This window comes from Sceloporus occidentalis, unplaced genomic scaffold, assembly GCF_023333645.1.
Source record: "Sceloporus occidentalis isolate IW3139 unplaced genomic scaffold, rSceOcc1.0.p SCAF_60, whole genome shotgun sequence".
In the NCBI taxonomy this organism is placed as follows: Eukaryota; Metazoa; Chordata; class Lepidosauria; order Squamata; family Phrynosomatidae; genus Sceloporus; species Sceloporus occidentalis.
This window is the reverse complement of record NW_028317040.1, coordinates 1,675,885-1,699,163: the sequence shown is the minus strand read 5'-3', so window position 1 is coordinate 1,699,163 and position 23,279 is coordinate 1,675,885. Positions and strand designations below refer to the sequence as shown.

At 40.2% G+C, this 23,279-nt stretch overlaps 1 protein-coding gene across 1 annotated transcript; it reads left to right on the top strand.

Annotated features, from left to right (window-relative positions):
* Window positions 1–6,110: 6,110 nt before the first annotated feature.
* Window positions 6,111–13,349, top strand: LOC149287464 (protein YIPF6-like). The gene is given in 8 exon segments (XM_089492855.1): window positions 6,111–6,233; window positions 7,346–7,424; window positions 8,359–8,401; window positions 10,826–10,856; window positions 10,859–10,877; window positions 10,880–10,943; window positions 11,498–11,664; window positions 13,228–13,349. Coding segments are annotated over 7 exon segments (525 nt in total). The 5' UTR covers window positions 6,111–6,233.
* The last annotated feature ends 9,930 nt before the right edge of the window (window positions 13,350–23,279 follow it).

Genomic DNA, 23,279 nt, shown 5'->3' with positions numbered 1-23,279 from the left:
TGTCACTCTGCATCCAGAAATGCCTTATACCCCTATATGCCACTCTGGCATATAGGGGGTTAAAAGGCATATCATGGGACAGAGTGGCATATAGGGGGGTATAAGGCATTTCTGGAGGCAGAGTGGAATAAAGGGGGTTAAAAGGCATATCATGGGGCACTCTGCCTCCAGAAAAGCCTTATACCCCCCTATATGCCACTCTGCCTCCCTGATATGCCTCAACCCTCCTATATGCCACTCTGTCCCATGATATGCCTTCTAACCCCCTATATGCCACTCTGCCATATAGGAGGTTAAAAGGCATATCATGGGACATTTTTGTTTACTTTATATGGCAAGCCGATCCAGCTTGCCATATTAAATAAAAAATAATATATGCCACTCTGTCCCATGATATGCCTTCTAACCCCCTATATGCCACTCTGCCATATAGGGGGTTAAAAGGCATATCATGGGACAGAGTGGCATATAGGGGGTATAAGGCATTTCTGGAGGCAGAGTGGCATGAAGGGGGTTAAAAGGCATATCATGGGGCACTCTGCCTCCAGAAAAGCCTTATGCCCCCTATATGCCACTCTGCCTCCCCGATATGCTTTATACCCTCCTATTTGCTCCTCTGCCCCATGATATACCTTTTAACCCCCTTTATGCCACTCTGCATCCAGGGGGGTATAAGGCATTTCTGGAGGCAGAGTGGCATATAGGGGGACACACATACACACACATGCCGATTTTTTTTGTTTTTAACAAATACAAAAAACATTATACAGTACAAAAAATACATTATTTTACTCACCTTCTACTTCTCTTGACTTCCTGGTAGCTGCACACTGTTCTCCTCTATGCTGACAGGATGCCACTGACCTGACATCCGGTGCTGCAGCAGTCTGAGTGCGAGGGGGCGGAGCTTCCACCTCACGCTGCTCCCATCACTATGCAGCCATCAGACTGCTGGGAATGTAATCTAAACGGCCGGTGCGTGCTGATGCCGCCGGCCGGAGCTACTTTAACACTTTTTTTTTATTTATATGGTAAGCTGGATCGGCTTGCCATATAAAGTAAAAAAAAAAGTATTGAAGCAGAGGCGGCCGGCGGCATCAGCACGCATCGGCCGTTCAGATTACATTCCCAGCAATCTGATGGCCGCATAGTGATGGGAGCAGAGTGAGGGGTGAAAGGTCAGTGCGAGGGGACGGAGCTTTCACCCCTCACACTGCTCCCATCACTAGACTGCCATCGCACACGGCTGCTGGGTGCTGATGCCGGCCGGCCGCGTCAGCACCCAGCGGCCGCTTTGATTAGATTTCGGGCAGCCTGGGGGGCAATTGCCCCCCTGCCCAGCCCGCCCCTGGCACCGAGGGAGGCGTTCAATGCCATTTGCAGCCGCTCAGCGGCTGTCTTCATGGTTAGTCTGCCGGCCGCCCAGCCCACGGACCTTCCGGCCCACCGGGAAATTTCCCGGTATCCCGGTGGGCCAGTCCGGCCCTGCTTTAGGGGGCACAAACAATTGTTTTTGGTCAGAAGGGCCTTTTCCAAACAATTCTGAATTGGCGCAGGGAGACAGGAATGTCTTGTTAAGTCACGTGCCCCCGTAGCGAAACCGAGGCTGCTCGCACAGGAAGTCAGAAGCACCGGTAAGTTGGTTTTTTTGGGGGGGTTAAATGGGGGGCATAAGGCATTTCTGTAGGCAGAGTGCTCTATGAAATGCCTTTTAACCCCCTTAACGCCACTCTGCCTCCAGAAATGCCTTTTAACCCTCTATACGCCACTCTGCCTCCTGAAATGCCTAATACCTCCCTATATGCCACTCTGCCCCATAATATGCCTTTTAACCCCCTAAATGCCAGAGTGGCATATAGGGGTATAAGGCATGTCTGGAGACAGAGTGGCACATAGGGGTCAAAAGGCATATAATGGGGCACAGTGGCATATAGAGGGTTTAAGGCATTTATGGGGCAGAGTGACAAGCCTGGGGGCAGATTTGCATAACTGGGGGCAGGTTGGAAAATAAAAGGAATTAAAAACTAAATATTTTTCTCAATCATAGCTTTTATTAAAAAAAATAGTTTACATGAATTAACATTTACTATAGGAAACTTCTTTCCTATAGGGTCGTCTTACATTCAGGCTTTTTCTTTTTTTTCCTAAATTAATATTCAGATTTTGGGGGGTCGTCTTATAATCAGGGTTGTCTTATAATCGAGCAAATACGGTAATACCTGCAATGCTGTCTCCATGTATTTATTTGATCTATACCTGCAATGCTACGTTTTATATATTGTTATTGTATACCTGCAAATACAGGATTTGTATGTCTGATTCTGTTGATTTGATATATACCTTCAGTGCTGAGATCACAAGTGAATTTCAATTGATCTATGCATGCAAAGCTGGGTTTGTGTGTAAATGTGTTGATCTATACCTGCTATCGGCAGCAGGGTCTAATATTAATATATATCGGCAACTGGGGCTAATATTTATATATATATATATATCAGCAGCAGGATCCAATATTAACGAAACTGCCAGTTCAGCTGTAATTTTGAAATCATGTTTCAATCACAGTCTTTACTTCAAAGAGATAAGTACTCATGATGTAGATAAAAATGCATGTCTAATGCGTATATGTGATGGGCCATCACATAAATCAATAATAAAAGGAGGGGCTTGCTGGGGGCATTAATACAAATAGTGGTGGCTGGAGGCGATTATACAAGGGTGTGGGGGCACCACATTAATCTATACTAAAAGGGTGTTAGCTGGGGCATCAATACACAAGGGTCAAAAACACTAAGGGGGTATAAACAACAATGCAGTGTGAAAAATCCATCCTGATGTAGATGTCAGTGACGTAGATTGTGTCATGCTGTTTGTGTGTTTTTGTTTATCAGTGTACCAGAGCCTGTCCTGGGGTGTGTGTGCGTATAGGTGTTGGTGCGGCACAGCCTGTCCTGGTGTGTGTGTTTGGGTGCCCGTATGGCATAGCCTGTCCTGTGTGTGTGTTTGGGTGTCGGTGTGGCAGAGCCTGTCCTGGTGTGTGTTTGGGTATTGGTTTGGCAGAGCCTGTCCTGGTGTGAGCCTGTCCTGGTGTGTGTGTTTGTGTGTCAGTGTGGCAGAGCCTGTCCTGGTGTGTGTGTCTGGGTGTCGGTGTGACAGAGCCTGTCCTGGTGTGTGTGTCTGGGTGTCGGTGTGACAGAGCCCGTGTTGGTGTGTGTGTTTGGTTATCTGTTTCCTGACAGTTGGAATTATTTAATTTATACTTATCTAGAGATAAAATGCCCTCCTGAAGCTGTAGTGACTTCAGGGGACAAAACATTCAAGGCCCTCAAATCATTTAGTGGAAAAGTTAAGGTATTGCGTTATTTATGCTATAATATTTATTTCAAGGATTAGTCGTACTAAATTGTGGCTTCAGGCTTCCCATGTTAAATGACCGAGTTAGTCCAATAACAAAAGTATCATTCCATAGCACATTACTTTTGGCAATATATATATATATATATATATATATATATATATATTTTCTCAGTGGTATGATTTTATGGTTGAAATTATGAATGCCCCCCCAGTTTGACTGGTATCTTGTGTGCCCCCCCTATATATTGTTTCTAGAGTCGCCACTGCACATCTGAGGACTGATTATTCTTTGAGTCTGTGTAGCAGAAAAATGGCAGCATAGATTGGCTGAATAGGTCTTATCTGCATTGATTTTTTTTCTCTGCATAATAATAGGTAGGGGCGGGCAACTAAATGTGTATTAATTTACCTCTGCAAACAAGCAAGGATTATATTAAGATTACAACAGCATCTGTTGTACACTGCTCCATCTACCCCTATCCTGTGAGTGTCTTCTCTATAGCTGCACACTCTCTTTCACATTGACCTCTTCCCCTCTTTGACTCCCCTACTTTTTCTCCTGTCACTTTCTTCACTGCAGCTGCACACCATCTCACACACTGATGTTCCCTCCCCTCAATCTCCCATTCCACTTTTATTATTGGTATCTTCTCTGCAGCTGCACTCTCTCACATACACTGACTACCTCCCCTTCCATGCTTGGCCCCCTCCACTCCCTCCTGTCAGTTTTTTCTCTGCAGCTGCACAAAGTGTGGCAGCTTCACAGAGATCAGAGGAGACCAGACAGTGGCTGGAGAAGGGCGGTTGAGCAAGTGGGGGGGGGGAATCTGGGAGGAGAAGGCAATTGCTCACACGGGGCAAAGAAGGCTCAGAGAAATGGGTGGAGAGAGGACTAGGGGAATATGGGCAATGAACATGGAAAGAGACTGAGTTTTGGGCTAAACATTTCATTATCTCTATCGCCCCCTAAAGTCCGCAAGCAAGCAGAGTTGATAATGTTTCCAACAGTCCCCTTCTCAACTCAATATGCTTTAGAATCTACAACCCCTAAGTTGTCACGTAGACTCTGGTAAAGGTCTCCTGTTAGTGGCTTGGTGAGTATATCTGCTTTCATCTTTCCTGTTAGCATAAGTCAACTAATCCTTTACTACATGGTACTTCACATCAATATGCTTTGTACATGCACTCATTTTCTCTGATAGAGCAAGTCTTATACAACTTTGGTTGTCTTCAAAGATCTGCATTGGTGTGGGTTCATCTATTCCCATGTCTTTCAGTAGCGATTTGATCCATAAGACCTCTCTCCCACTGGTGGACTTACGATCTGATACATCTTCAGCCCAATCAGCATCTCTGTATCCTATTACTCTAGTCTCAATGTGCAGTCCCTTTCAGCTATCTTCCTATTCTCTTGACTGCAGTCCAGTCTCTTTGTGTGGGTGAACTAGTCTTTCTACATAGTATGCCTATTGCAGTAGCTATGTCAGTTCAGGTTGTCGTAGATAAGTATTACCTACGGCTTCTCTGTAGCCATTTGTTTCTGATAATGGTTCACTTTGCTCCATTTGCCTGTGGAAACCCACTTCCATTGAAGTAGACATTGTTTTAGCTTCTTGTAGTCCTAAACCTTCAAGCAAGTCTAGGATCTTTGGCTTTTGAATGAGGAGAAAACTTCCATCTTCGTCTCTTTCAATCTGCATGCCTAAATAGTAACCAACATTGCCCAGTTGTTTAATTTCCACTTCTTTGTTCAGATGATGTACTATTTCTGCACTGTCCTTTTGATCTTCATAGCAAATAATGAGACCATCAACATAGGTCAATATGAATATCCATCTGCCTTCTCTGTGGCGTGTATAAAGGCAGGACTTGTAAGCATTTTGTCAAGTTTTTCATTCCAAGCTCTTGCTGCTTGCTTTAAACCTTAAAGCCCCTTCTGAAGCTCACACACAAGATCCTTATTCTTGTCACATATAAATCCTGGAGCCTGTTGCATGTACAGCTCTTCTTCTATTTCTCCATGTAAGAACAGTCTTTACATCAAGGTGTTCTACGTGTATCTGTCTTCAAGCTGCTAAAGTCAAGAGTACTCTTATTGTGGTAAGCTTTACTACTAGTGCAAAAACTAATAATCCTCACCATATTTTTGAGAGTAGCCTTTTGTGAATAGCCTGGCTTTATACTTCTTTGTTTCCCCTCTTGCATCTTGCTTGGCTTTGCAGCCTTTGGCTTTCTTGTCTTTGGGTAGTTTTGTAAGAGTCTATGTTTTATTTTTCTGCAAAGCTTCTATTTCTTCTATTGCTTTTTCCATTTGTCCGCTTCTGCAGCAGGCATTTGCTCAACATCCTTCCATAATGCTGGTTCATATGGCAACACTGATCTTCCAAAGTAAGATCAAAGTCTTTTAGCTGGAGTTCATTTGTTGGGCATTAAGAGTAATTGAGTTCTTGCTCTGGAGATTCTTGTACTTTAGCTACTTCAGACTGTGCTGTCTCATCTGTTTAGGCCTGTTGATGCTTCTATCTGAACATCTTTATCCTGTTCTTCTTGAATAATGTTTATATTTCCGTCTACTGGATACTACCGTACTTGCTCAATTATAAGACGACCCTGATTATAAGATGACCCCCCAAAATTTGATTATTAATTTATGAAAAAAAGAAAAAGCCTGAATATAAGATGACCCTATAGGAAAAAGTTTTATCTTGTTGTCTTAGTTATTATTATTTTGTTGTTTTTGTTTTCAGTTTGCAGGGCTGTCAGATGTTTCTATATCTGGGGTTATTCCTGTGGAGGGAGAGATCACTGTTCCTATTGCTTCACAGTCGCATGAAGATGATTATTTTACGCCGGATGAGCCCGTCAAAGACACTATTGTATGAAAACTAACTCTTTGAATAACCTTGTTTTCTCTGTATATACATATGTTGAATAGATGGGTTGATCAAATCTATTCATCATGCAGCGCACTGGGTTAGAAAAGTTAGGAACAACGTAATATTAAGTGGGATAGCACCCAGCACTAATTCTCTTGCTGTCAAGTCATGCCTAACAACATCTGTATTAAGTCCTACCACAGTCTTACATTAGATTTTTATAACATAGGCATCTACACTTCTCTTTCCTACCTTGGTTTGTGTTCTAAGTATTATATATATATATGCTGCTTGAAGGCTTTGTCTACGTTTTTTTCTTATCCACAAGTTCTTAGAATAATAGCTCTGAAAGGATTACTGGTGTACCCAATGTAATTTTTTATGGGGGAAAAAAAATACATTATTTGTTTCTTTAGTGTTTGTCCTTACCTGGTGACATCAGAGGCCTGCTAGGCAGTACCAGAGCCACATTTCTCTTCAAAGGATGCTCTGGTTTTAGAGGAATTGACTGGGAAAATGAAGGCATTGCTGAACTAATACATTCTGATATATATGTGTGTGTAAAACAAAGTAAGAATACAGCACATACCCGATACAAAAATCAGGGATATTTATCTAAGGCGTAAATATTGGGGACTCTGTCACACTATATGGCCGTATATTGCTTTGACCACCGCTACATCAAAGTACCCCAAGTTTGGGTCCTATCTAATTTGTCATGGCTATATTTCCTACCAAGGTGATGAATCAGTGGGACTGGCTGCTCATTCCATTAAAAGCCTTCTCTGGACACTATTAATGAGGCAGATGAGGCTACTCAACCCTAGGGTTTGGTCACAACCTGCAAATGCGCAACAAAATATACAAAAAAGTCAAATTACCTCATCTGTGCTCATCTGTGCCATTGAACATTCATTTTTATTGGGGCTGATGAATAGATGTTTGTAGGTTAAAAATTTTCTTTTCTATGTCTACTACCTTTTTACAGAGGTCAGTAGGTTTTTGTGGTTTTGTAATTCTCAGAAAGGGAAGACATCTGGTCCCTTGACTGTGTTCTGCAACAGCACATTTCCTCAATAATTTTTAGGTACTTTTTGTTTGTTTTGTTTCAGATGCGGGACCTGAGGGCTGTTGGGAAAAAGTTTCTTCATGTCATGTATCCCCAAAAAAGCACAACCCTCTTAAGAGACTGTATGTGAATGCCAAAACATCTTTTACGGTTTGAGCACTAGGTGTCGCTTCTAGAGGTTATTTTGGAACTCAGATGAAATACTGATTTCCCACAAAAATTGTAATAGGAAAGAACACAAAAAGCCATTCCAGTAACAGAATAATCAGAATAAATGGGTAGATATCTCCAGTTGGTTACCCCTTCTGCGATCTTCATACCACGCCTTGGACTATATGATGTAAGTGGGTCCCGATTCCCTTTCCCTAGCGCCCACCCAGTAAATATTATTCTCAATGACTTACCTGTAGCAGTGAGACCTTGCCTCCAAACTGAAGCATTATTTCATTTAAATTTATTAGCTTGGGTGTAACTTTAAACCATGACGTGATGCCGCCAACTCCAAGTTGAACTGAGTTCCTTCCCTTGTTTCTTTTTGAAAGAGTGGTAGTAATAATAATAATTAGGAGAACCAACCCCGTATTAATGCTCACCTGGCTATAAATGGAGGAGAATGATGTGAACCGGCTTGGGAATCATTGCTTTTGCCTGCATTTGTGTTTTGGTCCTGTCCATTGCTGTATTCTAAGGCACAGCCCTATGAAATTTATGTTGCAGTCCGTTTTGCATGAGCTCCGGTGCATTTTACCGCAAGCAGGTTAATGGAGGCATTGTTTTTCTAACTGATTTAACTCCTCTCCCCAGCTGCCTCTTATAACTGAGGCCGTTCATCAGCATGATCAAATTTGCATGCAATAAAATTTATTGGTTTAATGCAAAACATACCTGCATGCAAAAAGAACAATCATGCCCTAAGATAAAGAACTCAATGGTATGCACTTCTTTGAATTACGATTATTTGAAGTGAACCATTTTGATTCTATGTCCTACTAATCTGAATTATCGTTACTGTTGGCACCATATTCCTAATGCTGTGGTCTTGTGGTCTTTCTGCAGGGGATTTATGGGGCTCTCTTGTGTTGTGCGTCTCACTTGCTCTGTAAGTATTTATTACTTCCATTTCCTTGATGTTTGGAGATTACCCAGCAGTCTGTAATTATGTGCCCAGCAGTAGCGTACCTAGCGGGGGGCGGGGGGGGGGGTTGCGATCCGCACCGGGTGCCGCTCATCAGGGGGGTGCCAACTTGCCGGCACCCCTCCAGAGACGGACAGCAATGTCCGCCGCTGGAGGAGCAGGCTCGCAAGGGAGCGGTATCGGAGGTCTTTAGCAGACCTCCGGCTCCCTTGAGTGATTTTAAGCCGGGTTCAACCACAGCTGCTGTGCGCCGGATTTGTTGTCAGATCCCGGCTCACAACACCGAAGCCGCGCCCACTGCCGTCCGTGCCCTCTGACCCAACAGAAGAACTGAAGAAGAGGAGGAAAAGAAGCTGTAAGGAGAAAAGAGGAAAGGTAGGAAAGCATTCAGTGAGTGAGAGTTGATATGTGTGTGGATTGGTATGTGTGGATTAGTATATGTGTGGATTGGTATGTGTGGATTGGTATATGTGTGGATTGGTATAAATGTGGATTGGTATGTGTGGATTAGTATATGTCTGGATTGGTATATGTGTGTGCATTGGTATGTGTGTGGATTGGTATGTGTGTGGATTGGTATGCGTGTGGGTTGGTATATGTGTGGGTTGGTATATGTGTGGATTGGTATATATGTGGATTGGTATATGTGTGGATTGGTGTGTGTGTGGATTGGTATGTGTGGATTGGTGTGTGTGCGGATTGGTATATGTGCGGATTGGTATATGTGCGGATTGGTAAGTGTGTGAGAGTGATGGGTGTTATGCTGTACCATTTCCAATGTATTTTTCATTATATAATTATGCTCTAGTACATCATAACTCCCATCACTCTATACTGTTCCATACAGTGGCAGAGCTGGGAGACAGAGGCCTTTCACTCCCACCGCAGGACTCCTGAAAGGTAAGTGAACTTCAAAGTGGGAGGGGGTAGATAGGGAGAAGGGAGTGAGACGGGGGGATAGGGGGTAGATAGGGAGAAGGGAGTGAGAAGGGGTAGGTAGGACAAAAGGGAGTGAGAAGGGGTAGATAGGGCAATCATACTCCTATCATGCCAAGTCTGCGAGTACATCCTGGAATCTGGGTATGCCTGGGCATGATAGAAATGTGATTGATGTTAACAATCATATATATATATATATATATATATATATATATATTAATATTGTTATTTAATTGTTTTGTCCTATTTTGGTGTGTTACTTGAAATAAAAGTGTTAGATTTTTTTTATGGTGTGGGGGGGCCCATATTCGGTTTCGGCCAGGTAAATGCTGCATTTTCGGTTTCAGTCCAGAATTTGTTTCGGTGCATCCCTACTACTAATGAAGTGGTAGGCCTACACCACATCAATGTTTGGCTTAGTATATAGTGATAGGAGTTATGCTGCACTATTGTCAATGTCTGGCTCAATGTATAGTGATAGGGATTATGCTGTACCACCGTCAATGTGTGCCTCAGTATATAGTGATAGGTGTTATGTTGTACCACCCTCATTGTCTGCCTCAGTATATAGTGGTAGGTGTTATGCTGTACCACTGTCAATGTCTGCCTCAGTATATAATGATAACAGTAAGTGTTATGCTTTACCACCTTCAGTGTCTGCGTCGGTATATAACGGTAGAAGCTATGCAGTTTTAAAGTGTGTGGGGGGGTGCCACATACAGGATCCGCCCCAGGTGCCAAATACTCTAGGTATGCCCCTGGTGCCCAGTGTTTATAATCTATCTGGCCTCTAAATTTTTGTATTCTTTATCATAAAACACAGTCCTCACAGAAAAGAAAATGAGACAAAAACCTGTTAATCTTTTTTTTGTTCCAGTCAGCGACCATTAACTGCAGAGCTGCCATTGTTCAGTCATGTGATGTTTTGGGAGACTTACCAAATACCACACTGAGTTAATAATTTATGAGGGTTGTAATGAATTCGGCGCCTCCATTTATTTAGTCATTGGTTGCCACAAGCAGTATTATAAAGTTTCCGTAGGTTGGGCTAAGGTACACTATGGCCATCACACCTACTGTATATAATCTTGTCAGACATGTCATTCTAAAACCGGGTGCATTAATCTGCAGTTGTGCTCCCCCACACACACACTTTTGCAGCTTCCACTCCTGGGAAGGCTTTCCACAAAGATTGCAGTATGCCCATTCAGGCAAAGTCTTTGCTACTCACGTAATACAGGCTTCAGTTTTGCTTTCTGCCACTAGAGGGAGTAGCATGCATAGAAGACTGCATGGCTACCTATCCGTAAACTAAATAAGTGATGATTCTAAGCTGGCATGATTGTTCCTAGGGCATTTGATGATTTTTAAACAGGTATATGTTTTAATTATATTTTATCTGCTTGTTTAATATTTATTAGAGCTGTAATGTTTGTCTCTTTGTCCCAGAATGCTTCAGGGTGGCCATGCAGACCAGAGTAAGATGATGGAGGACCCCACTTTGCGTAATAATACGGTTTGGGGCTGTTGTGATCACTTTAAACTCTAAGCTGCTAGGGGGAACCATGTAAGTAGAAATTAACAATTTCCATTTCTTTGTGGAAAGGATAATCAATAATAATACTTAGAGACAATTTTTAGATTATCCTGAGGAATGAATAGCGAGCTTCCAAGATTGAACTGAATGAAACTGTTATCATGTGGAATAAAAACACCTAGGCTTTTGGGTGTTCATTCATTCACTTTCTGGCATAGAGAGTATAATGATTCCATCTTCAAAATGTATTCTGTATGATGTTTGGGGAAGGGAGATATGTGCCCATCTATGTCCACACCACAGTGAACAGGCAGATTTAAAAATGTTATATAAAACAAATCTGCACACCATCGCAATACAGCCATCTAGACTATGTACACAAGTAACTAGTAACACTGACAAAAAGTCAGTTAATGTAACCGGAAATATCAAAGCAGCATACATGAATCTTTATTCTAGTGAGTGCCAAATGCTTTTATGTTGCATGAAAACAATGTGATTCGTATATTTTGCATTTAGAGCTGTAGAAGAATGCATTACTAGTCTGTTTTATGATTGTAACTATGTTTTCCTTTCTTTCACAGCTCTTTTTTCCAGAGCTTGTGTGTGCTGGGTTACTGCATCTTACCTCTGACGGTGGCCATGCTGGTGTGCAGGTTACTGCTCCTAGGGAGTAAAAACACAGTTTTCATCGTGACTGTCATCGTGCCACTGGTTGTAGTGACGGCTATGTTTGCCTGGTCCACCTTTGGTAAGGATGCTTCATTTCTTTTGTCTTGAGAGAGGTTTGTTTGTAACACTTGACAGCTATTTTGCTAGTAAATTTATAGGTGAAATTTAAACCTGCCTTTACTCACAGCCTTTATCTCTTATCTTATTTGTGAACTGCAAGTACACATCTGTGTCTCCATTGTGTCAGAGCATGCGCACACAGCATTATGTAACATAGTGGGGAGGACTGAGATTGATGTGCATGCAGTCCACCTGTTAGTACACCAATGTGAAGCTAATTCCAGTATATTTTCTTTTTATGTATATAGTAGTGATTTTGCAAAATCAGTTAACATATAACATGCTATACTAACCTGCAGTTTTCATTCTTTGTGTGCCAATTTATGGACTGCCTCTACACTTTCTTGTAATTACAAACGTGAACCTGTCATCCAATAAAAGTGTAGATGACAGGTTCCACTACAGGGAAGTATGACACATCATATACACATCGTGCTAGAGAAATACCTAGCAAATGTATATATAATAAGTTATACTTACTTGAGGGGTATTTTTTCCTGGTGGTTATGCCTGAGTATGTATGCTCACCCAGATGCACCCTCACTCCCAGAAAGCTGTATACATAATTGAGCATTATGTGGAGGATTGTGGTTATGTGAGTATCCGGCGAGGCACCCTTGGTTTTAGTTTAATCTTTATGCTGGATTAATATTCACATACAAAAGTGCAGTAGTAAATGCATAAAAAGCGGTAACATATTGTAATAAAATGTATATAGGGCCAAATACAAACTTCAAATAATTGGAACACATATAAATGTATGTGCGTCAAAAATAGGCAGAGTCACTTAGATGCAAACAAAGGTGAAACATTTAATACAAACAAAAATAGACGAATATAAAAAGTAGGTAACAAAAATACGAAACAAGTCTTACAAAACCTTGGAGAGGAATTTAGTTCATGACATCTGTCCTATGCATTCCTGAGGATGGAGGGAGGGAGGGAGTGTTGGGACGTGAAGAGTCCGTGGATGGCAAGTACATCTTCTCTCGACCTCTCTTCCCATGCCTCCCCATGTCTTACAAAAGCCTAGCTTATATGTGCCTTGGATAGTGATGTCAGTCTATTGGTCTTCACCTATTTGGGTAAACATGCTCACTAAGATCTTTACACGTCGAAATCCTATTTTAGGTAGTCACTGTACGTATATTGTAATGCCCTTTTAGAGTTACAACTATACCATGCATTAGCAAGTTACTATCCTATCTATAGAACGCCTGTTCAGCAAATCCTTCATTCCATATCTTAAGGTCAAGGAAACCTTGAAGCCTATCATTGAAACATATTAATATATCTTAATAATCATTTATTTATGAACAATGATTACATATCTTTGACTATTGCCTATACCAATAATTATATATGGTCCATTTCATATTACTAGGGTTAAAAGAGATGTTAAATGTGTTAGAATCTTTTACACATATATACAATGGTGCTTGGCAAGACACCTTTTGTAATTTTAAATAAAATAGTTGCGTACAATTACTGTTAACGTAACAACTTTTGTTTTTTCTTCTAGCATCCACTGCCTTTTTAGCAGACAGTCAGCCACCTAACCGAAAAGCTTTAGCGGTGTACCCCATATTCCTCTTCTACTTTGTCATCAGCTGGATGATCTTGACCTTTAACCCTAGTTCATGAGTGTGGACATCTTGTATAGGCTTAAGGAATCTGGGCCAGTGTAAATATACCAGCAGCCTGGTGGATCACGCACCCGTATGTCGAAGAACCAAACTATGATGAAGAATGAAACACGTGGGTACCGGCTGCTTTGTGCAAGAGTCCAAGAGTCATGATGTATATATCCCTGCACTAACTAGACACCAATTTCTGTTTTTCTTCTAAATGCATATCCAGCAATAAAAAGTTGGATTAGAGGCTCTGTGAACAGAATGAAGGCCAACACCTAAGAAATTGTTTCAGTAATTGTTATTGTTACTGTGCAACTATCATCAGACACTGATGCCACATCTATAGTTTTCAGAAGGTGTTAAACCCATTTTGATTTTGTACGCATTACCTTCAAGAGTTAGCGGGCTAAGTAGCATGTATGTGGGTCATTTGTAAAGAGGTACCACTTAATGGCACTGGTACCTTTTTTATTTTCTATGGAAAGGCCTTTTGTAGGATAACCTGGTTTCTCCCTTAACTCTGGAAACATATACACTGCATTGTTTTCCTGCATTCTTGGAATTTCATGGCAAATAAAAGCTGCCATTCTTAAATTGCGTCCAAACCTAAAGTAGCCATGAGGTTACCCTTACTTAATCTGAATATGGTATTGACAAATACGGAAGAGGTTAATATTACAGCGCTCATATTAAATGGTTGAAACATGCAACATTGCCATTTGATCTGTATTACAGGCAGTCTGTTCCTGTGCGGCAAAGCTTATTTTGTTTCCCCCAAGCTAATATTAACTAAGAATTTAGTTTTTGGAAGTCAATATCATAAAGACAATTGTGTGAATTTTTACTCTAAGGGGTATATTCACTGACCCAAGAGCTTTCAGGAAATCTGTACAAAAGGCCAACCGATCATTTTCGATCATAATGGGACCCTGGACAATTCTCTTCTAGTACCCCGATCATAGTGAGTACTCTGTCCCATTCCAGTAGTACCTCCTCCAGGCCCCTTTTCATCCCTGGTGGTTCAGTACAATGAAGGTGGGGGAATCTATCTCCCACTAGTGAGTCACTTTGTGGTTTGTGTGTTGCCTGATACTGGGTTCCAGGATACATCATCACTTCCTGGAGCTGTGCGACATCAGATGATATGCAACCTCAAAGAAGCACTCAATAGTGGCTGTTGAGGGTGCCATAGGGGCGGCTGCCCACTTGCCTTCTGTAAAAGGCAGACCTGAGGCCAATCCTAGTGAGCATCTCCTGCAAGAAGGGCTGAGCTCAGTTTGCACAATAAATGTGGCAAGATTTCTTGGAAGTAGTTTGCCCAACGCAGTTCAATGTACATGCATACTCTGGGATAGCCACTGCTAACTCCCCAACTGCTTGAGTTTCAATGGCTGCTGTACTGATCAACTTCTGCTTGCATGTGTGAATAGAGCTGCTCACTAAGGAGTAAAGATGGTACCGTCCATCTATAGTGTGTGGTGTTGTCTCTTCTTCAGATCAGTGCCTTCCTATCGGTGTTCATGTGGTGCCCAGTGGGGAGCACATTCTACCCATGCAAGCAGCTCTTACACAGTGCACCTTCACCATCATATGAGCAAAGGGCACTCAGACCCATAAAACCTGGATGATATTTAAGCGCAGTGTATAACAACTGCTTTAAAATGTAAATGCTACAGATTTTAATTCAACTCTTAATAAGGAAACTACCAGTTACATAACTTGTAAAAATCTTTAAAAAGATCATTTTTATAATGTATCCGGGTTTACTGTGCGCATAGGGAGAGTGCTATCGTCTAGGATGCTTTGCTACATTTTATGTGGGAATTGGGGGATTTTTGCTGTTTGCTTCTTGTGATGCCTTTCTTTGTTGAACATATAATGCTACAAAAAAATTGAAGAATAGTTATTTAAGCCGGTAGGAGGCGGAGGTGCATTACATTGTACATATATGCATGACTGAAAAAGAGTGTATATTGTAAAGGAGGCAATATGTGTATGTATATTGCTTCAAAAAGAATGTGTGTGTGTATAATTGTCATAGACTCACACATATGCTACAACACTACTGTTTACTCAATGTAAATATGCTTTTTGGGGGGGATTACAATGATAATTACCAGGTGGTTGCTGTGAATTAATTTCATTTGATACCTGATCTGTTTTAAAGGTTTAAATGCAATCTATATTTTTAATTTATTAAAAGTTTTCTTTTTTTAATTCAATGATGTCTGTCTGATTGGCTAACAGTCTGTGATGTACATCAATGTAGCATGACCATGGCCTTGCTAATCAAGAGAACATGAACGTTGCCTTTAAGAGGATTTTGTGCCACTGGAAAATGCAGATTAATTCCCATTCACTTTTAAGAAGACTTGTTAAGTACTAGCTCAGAGTTCCAAAACGCACAAGAAAAATGTAAACCTAAAGGTTCTGTGTCGCCAAAGATGAGATATACAACATTGTCAGACGGGTGCTGCATGATGTAAAGGGGCAAAATAAATTATTTTTTTTTTCTCCCCAATGATGCCTATGACCTAAAAATTAACATTTGAATAGTGGTACAGCTTAGAAACAGAGCCCCGGCATTCAACTCTAGCTCTCCCACATCTTACATTTACAAATGCTGTCAGAATTTTCTGAACATCGTTTCATTGAACTGTTAGCGCAGCCTGACAGTTCTGACTGTGACAAGCCTTTTATGTGTAAAGACATGTATATGTTTTTGTAAAGCGTATTAGGTGTATCGAGTTATATATTTACATGATTTATATATGACTATATGTCACTTTAATAGGAAAATGGAAAGTTAAGTAGCCCCAGACTTTCTTACCAATTGATGACTTCTCTGAAGCTAGAGGTGAGAAAAAGGAAATTCTGGAGAATTTTCTTCCCACTCTAGAGCTTTTTTATGCTCGTACACCTTTGTTGTTAAAATGTAAGCCTTTATGGTCATCCCATTTGTTTTCTTTCCGTTCGAGTTGGTCACTGACACTGAATCCTCCCATCCTTGGAATCTCTTCCACCGCTAGGAGAGAGAAGACTGTCTCCACATGAAGTTACCATCCTGTGTGCATATTGTTAAACTTTAATTAGTATTTATGTCCATTCAGAGGGTACACATTAAACATGTTTACGCCATGGTAACCGGGTTGATAAATCTCATTATATAAAGTTTAAGAAATTAGAAGAGCATTTAATATGTTTCATTAGATACTGGGCACCGCACATGCCCTCTGAAATTCTATCAAAGAGCTAACAATTGCCTCTCACAATCCTACTGCACCAGACGTGCAGTCACACAATGCTGTGTTACCTGACCCTAACACCAGCCATAGACCTTTGCTGCCGCTGGCCCCTGGGTGGACGGTGTATCAGGAAATATGCCGGTACCCAGTGAGGCCAATTCTTCCCTGGATGAGTGCACTCAACACACTACTGAACTTATTTGATTATTATAGAAAACATTTTTTCAGTGTTATCAATATTAAAGATTTCACTGTACCACTTCTGATGAAAAGCTTTCCCACATATCTACCACATAAGTACAACATCCTTACCCTCTAGTATTAGATTATGGCCTCTTGTTCTAACATTTCCCCTCCTTTGTAATGAATTTCCCTCCTCTCCTTTGTTAAATCTCTTTAATCATGATTTAAGAAATGTTTCATAAAAAAATACTTGTTCATGAAGGGGTTAAATTGCAGCCAAACTGTCACTGCTCCCATGTCTCTTTCTCTTGGTCTTTATGATGTCATATTCTGCCAAGTTCTATATGCACAGGGCTTGTGGCCACACTCCTGCACTTACCTGTTCAGTGAGATACAAGCATTCGCTTGGCTTTGCTCAGAAGTGCAGATTTGGAGATAGAGAGTGAATTTTTGAGAGATAATGTGGAAAAAGGTAAGTTTATTTACTGTATTTTACATTAAAGTGTAACAACCATCACCCCCCAGACCTCCGCAGGCTGACAACCAGCAAACAAAAGGTTACAGGAATTTACCAGAACATAGAAGCCGTTCTATAGCTAAGCTTTATATTTTAGGTGATTACCTTTCATATTTTAATTGTCTGAAATAATATTACCCAGCATGCAGCTCATTCCCTCATCCTGATTGGCCATTCAAATCTTTTCCATTTATTTATATGTATGGAGCTGCTTCAGAGGTCTAGTTTTTTAAAGGCATTTAACACGATGTAATAGGAGCTTTCCAGAGTTTTGGGTTTAGCGATAGGTCCTTGTCAAATGTATCGTTAATCTGGAATTGGCTCTGGGGCCAATATTATCCATCTTTGCTTCTGCTCATGGATTTGGTGACATCACAGGTTATGTTGCATAATTGTTGTTAAAGGGTTGTATAATTACCTGCCCAGCCATAAAACTAGATTTAATGTAAGGAAGTTAAATAGAACAGTGGAAGCGGTAGAGACTATTACAGTAAGGGAATCTAAACATGTGTTGGATACGCATATGGCTCTTAAAGACGAGACCAGGTTCTAATAAATGTTTGAGTCTAGATGGGCCGGATGGGGCCAATCTGCTTGCAGGCTCTATGTTTCTATGTTAGCATTTTTAGGATGAATCAAGAGATGGTGTTCAAAATGTGAATTCATTTACAGTATTGTCTATTAGCAGTGCTATCAGAGCTCCATAAATCTCACCTAATAACTTCATCCCGACTGGTTGATCTTTTTTGGTGATGGTTTTGCAGCCCAATAGATAGTAGTGGAGAAAGTGTGAAAAACTTGGTGAACCCTTTTCAAAAATGTTAACTTATTAACTGTTAAAAAAATATTATTATTATTATAACTATACAGATTTCACCATCCTGCTTACATTCATATTCTGACCTACTGTCAGTTCTCCTATTTGAAGGCATATATGGCGACCTCATTGGCCATTTTTTTCAGGATTCATATGCATTTCACGTGTTGCTGACCAGCCTGTGTAAAGTACGGCACCACATACAGCAGCAGGCGGAATTTTACATGTAAATAGCCTGCAACATATTCTGATTTATTTATATAGCAGCATCATATTCTGCAGCGCTGTACAACAGAGTGAGATGTATATGTGTTCTAAAACAAATGGCTGAGGTTGACACCCTAAAGCCACCAGTCCATCTCAGAGCCTAATGTGTGTATGTATATATATATCTATATATCTATAGATATATAGATATATATATATATATATATATATACATTTGCTCCCCTAGCCCTCCCATATACAAGGCTGATCATACATAATTTTTTTCTGTTTCTTTTAGCCACGTATTTCATTATCCAGGGCCATGGAGATGGACTCTGGTGTTTTTGCAGACACCATAAGGATAATAGATAATTTTTACCAGATGTGCTCAGATGAGAACCTGTGCAAAACAGTGAGTATTACCCTTTTGTGTTAAGTATTTTTTCCACTTTTCTGCAGGCCCAGAAAATTTCAGCAACTTGATTTACTCCTTTCTCTTTCTTATTTTCCTCAAAAGGTCCCCGACATTGACGCAACCATAAACAGCCATTGCTAAATAAAAACCTCTATCAATAAACACATTAATAGACAAATCCAAATATATTTGACAGGATTCTGCATCTGCAAAATCTATCATGTGCTCAAGATGGTTGGAGTGTGGCTTTAACATTTCACCATATACAAGGCTTTGAATGATTATACAAATCCTTAATCTTCATTATTTAGTGCCACGTTTCATCCTGTGGCCGGGGAAAGGAGCCACCCTGATTTGTCCGAGGTCAGGACGATGTTAGATCATTTGTGGCACAAAATAAATGATTTGATGGGGTTAAAGTGAAATGGCCAGCTTCAAACATGTCCAAAATAGAAAATGAGGATAGGGTGACCAGTTTTCAAAACTAATATGTTTAGGATGTTTTTCTGCTTTTACTTATTTTTTCACTTTCCTGTAGACTCATCTCGATTTAACCCTTCCTCCTTTTTTTTCCTTGCCAGTTTGTTGAAATAGACCTGGGAGAAACCACAGTGGGTGACTACAGTAATGATGCTACAGAGTGGGCAGATCAGGTAAACACTAAATCTAAATATAAATGTTTATCAATGCACATATTTTATGCTCTTTACAATTGCCTCTAATTAACAAAAACCCATGAATAATGCCGCAGATTCATCTTGTAAAATGAATGAAATGTAAGGGAATTTAAACATGTGTTGGATACGCATATGGCTCTTAAAGACGAGACCACGGTCTAATAAATATTTGAGTCTAGATGGGCCGGATGGGGCCAGTCTGCTGGCAGGCTCTATGTTTCTATGTTAGTATTTTTAGGATGAATCAAGAGGTGGTGTTCAAAATGTGAGTTCATTTACAGTATTGTCTATTAGCGGTGCTATCAGAGCTGCATAAATCTCATCTAATTCCCTCATCCCGACTGGTTGATCTTTTTTGGTGATAGTTTTGCAGCCCAATAGAAAGTAGTGGAGAAAGTGTGAAAAACTTGGTGAAACTTTTTTCAGAAATGTTAACAGAACTTATTAACTATTAACAAATTATTATTATAACTGTACAGATTTCACCATCCTGCTTACATTCATATTCTGACCTACTGTCAGTTCTCCTATTTGAAGGCATATATGGCGACCTCATTGGCCATTTTTTCCAGGATTCATTTGCATTTCACATGTTGCTGACCAGCCTGTGTAAAGTACGGCACCACATACAGCAGCAGGCGGAATTTTACATCTAAATAGCCAGCAACATATTCTGATTTATTTATATAGCAGCATCATATTCTGCAGCGCTGTACAACAGAGTGAGATGTATATGTGTTCTAAAAAAAAATGGCTGAGGTTGACACCCTAAAGCCACCAGTCCATCTCAGAGCCTAATGAAGCTGTGGTGTGTGTGTGTGTGTGTGTATATATATATACACATTTGCTCCCATATCCCTCCCATATACAAGGCTGATCATACATAATTTTTTTCTGTTTCTTTTAGCCACGTATTTCATTATCCAGGGCCATGGAGATGGACTCTGATGTTTTTGCAGACACCATAAGGATAACAGATAATTCGTACCAGATGTTCTCAGATGAGAACCTGTGCAAAACAGTGGGTATTACCCTTTTGTGTTAAGTATTTTTTCTACTTTTCTGCAGGCCCACAAAATTTCATCAACTTGATTTACTCCTTTCTCTTTCTTATTTTCCTCAAAAGGTCCCTGACATTGACGCAACCACAAATAAAGAGCTTGAGGATCAGGTAAACAGCCATTGCTAAATAAAAAACCTCTATTAATAAACACATTAATAGACAAATCCAAATATATTTGAGAGGATTCTGCATCTGCAAAATCTATCATGTGCTCAAGATGGTTGGAGTGTGGCTTTAACATTTCACCATATACAAGGCTTTGAATGATTATACAAATCCTTAATCTCCATTATTTAGTGCCACGTTTCATCCTGTGGCCGGGGAAAGGAGCCACCCTGATTTGTCCGAGGTCAGGACAATGTTAGATCATTTGTGGCACGTCATAAAGTGAAATGACCAGCTTCAAACATGTCCAAAATAGGAAATGAGGGCAGGGTGACCAGTTTTCAAAACTGTAATATGTTTAGGATGTTTTTACTTATTTTTTCACTTTCCTGTAGACTCATCTCGATTTAACCCTTCCTCCTTTTTTTTTCTTGCCAGTTTCTTGAAATAGACCTGGGAAAATTCACAGTGAGCGACTTCAGTGATGATTCTACAGAGTGGGCAGATCAGGTAAACACAAAATCTAAATATAAATGTTTATAAATGCACATATTTTATGCTCTTTACAATTGCCTCTAATTAACAACAACCCATGAATAATGCCGCAGATTCATCTTGTAAAATGAATGAAATGTAAGGGAATTTAAACATGTGTTGGATACGCATATGGCTCTTAAAGACGAGACCACGGTCTAATAAATGTTTGAGTCTAGATGGGCCGGATGGGGCCAATCTGCTGGCAGGCTCTATGTTTTTATGTTAGCATTTTTAGGATGAATCAAGAGGTGGTGTTCAAAATGTGAATTCATTTACAGTATTGTCTATTAGCGGTGCTATCAGAGCTGCATAAATCTCACCTAATAACCTCATCCCGACTGGTTGATCTTTTTTTTGGTGATAGTTTTGCAGCCCAATAGAAAGTAGTGAAGAAAGTGTGAAAAACTTGGTGAAACTTTTTTCAGAAATGTTAACAGAACTTATTAACTATTAACAAATTATTATTATAACTGTACAGATTTCACCATCCTGCTTACATTCATATTCTGACCTACTGTCAGTTCTCCTATTTGAAGGCATATATGGCGACCTCATTGGCCATTTTTTTCAGGATTCATATGCATTTCACATGTTGCTGACCAGCCTGTGTAAAGTACGGCACCACATACAGCAGCAGGCGGAATTTTACATCTAAATAGCCAGCAACATATTCTGATTTATTTATATAGCAGCATCATATTCTGCAGCGCTGTACAACAGAGTGAGATGTATATGTGTTTTAAAAAAAATGGCTGAGGTTGACACCCTAAAGCCACCAGTCAATCTCAGAGCCTAATGAGGCTTATGTGTGTGTGTATGTGTATGTATATATATATATATATATATATATATATACACACACACACACACACATTTGCTCCCGTATCCCTCCCATATACAAGGCTGACCATACATAATTTTTTTCTGTTTCTTTTAGCCACGTATTTCATTATCCATGGAGATGGACTCTGATGTTTTTGCAGACACCATAATGATAACAGATAATTGGTACCAGATGTTCTCAGATGAGAACCTGTGCAAAACAGTGAGTATTACCCTTTTGTGTTATGTATTTTTTCCACTTTTCTGCAGGCCCAGAAAATTTCAGCAACTTGATTTACTCCTTTCTCTTTCTTACTTTCCTCAAAAGGTCCCTGACATTGACACAACCACAAAGAAAGAGCTTGAGGATCAGGTAAACAGCCGTTGCTAAATAAAAACCTCTATTAATAAACACATTAATAGACAAATCCAAATATATTTGAGAGAATTCTGCATCTGCAAAATCTATCATGTGCTCAAGATGGTTGGAGTGTGGCTTTAACATTTCACCATATACAAGGCTTTGAATGATTATACAAATCCTTAATCTCCATTATTTAGTGCCACGTTTCATCCTGTGGCCGGGGAAAGGAGCCACCCTGATTTGTCCGAGGTCAGGACGATGTTAGATCATTTGTGGCACAAAATAAATGATTTGATGGGGTTAAAGTGAAATGGCCAGCTTCAAACATGTCCAAAATAGAAAATGAGGACAGGGTGACCAGTTTTCAAAACTGTAAAATGTTTAGGATGTTTTTATGCTTTTACTTATTTTTTCACTTTCCTCTAGACTCATCTCGATTTAACCCTTCCTCTTTTTTTTTGCTTGCCAGTTTGTTGAAATAGACCTGGGAGAATCCACAGTGAGCGACTACAGTGATGATGCTACAGAGGGGGCAGATCAGGTAAACACTAAATCTAAATATAAATGTTTATCAATGCACATATTTTATGCTCTTTACAATTGCCTCTAATTAACACAAACCCATGAATAATACCACAGATTCATCTTGTAAAATGAATGAAATGGTTCTGATTTTTTGCAGGACAGCCCTAATTTCTGGAGGAGCCTCTTACTCTGCTTTAAACCAAAAAAAACATCAACACCCGCCAGCTCCACAGAGATCACCACTACAACCAAACTATGCTGGTTCTGCCGTATTTGTGGGAGAAAGAAGAAATGAAAAGCTAACGAGATCAAATATCAAGATCAGAGAGAGAACATTAAATGTTAGGATTAAGATTAATAAAATAATTAATAAGTTCTATAGATCATGAATCTCTGGTCTGTAGTTAGGAGTCACTGTGCACTGTATGTTTCATGAGGCCAACAATTGTGTTTTCTGTGACCG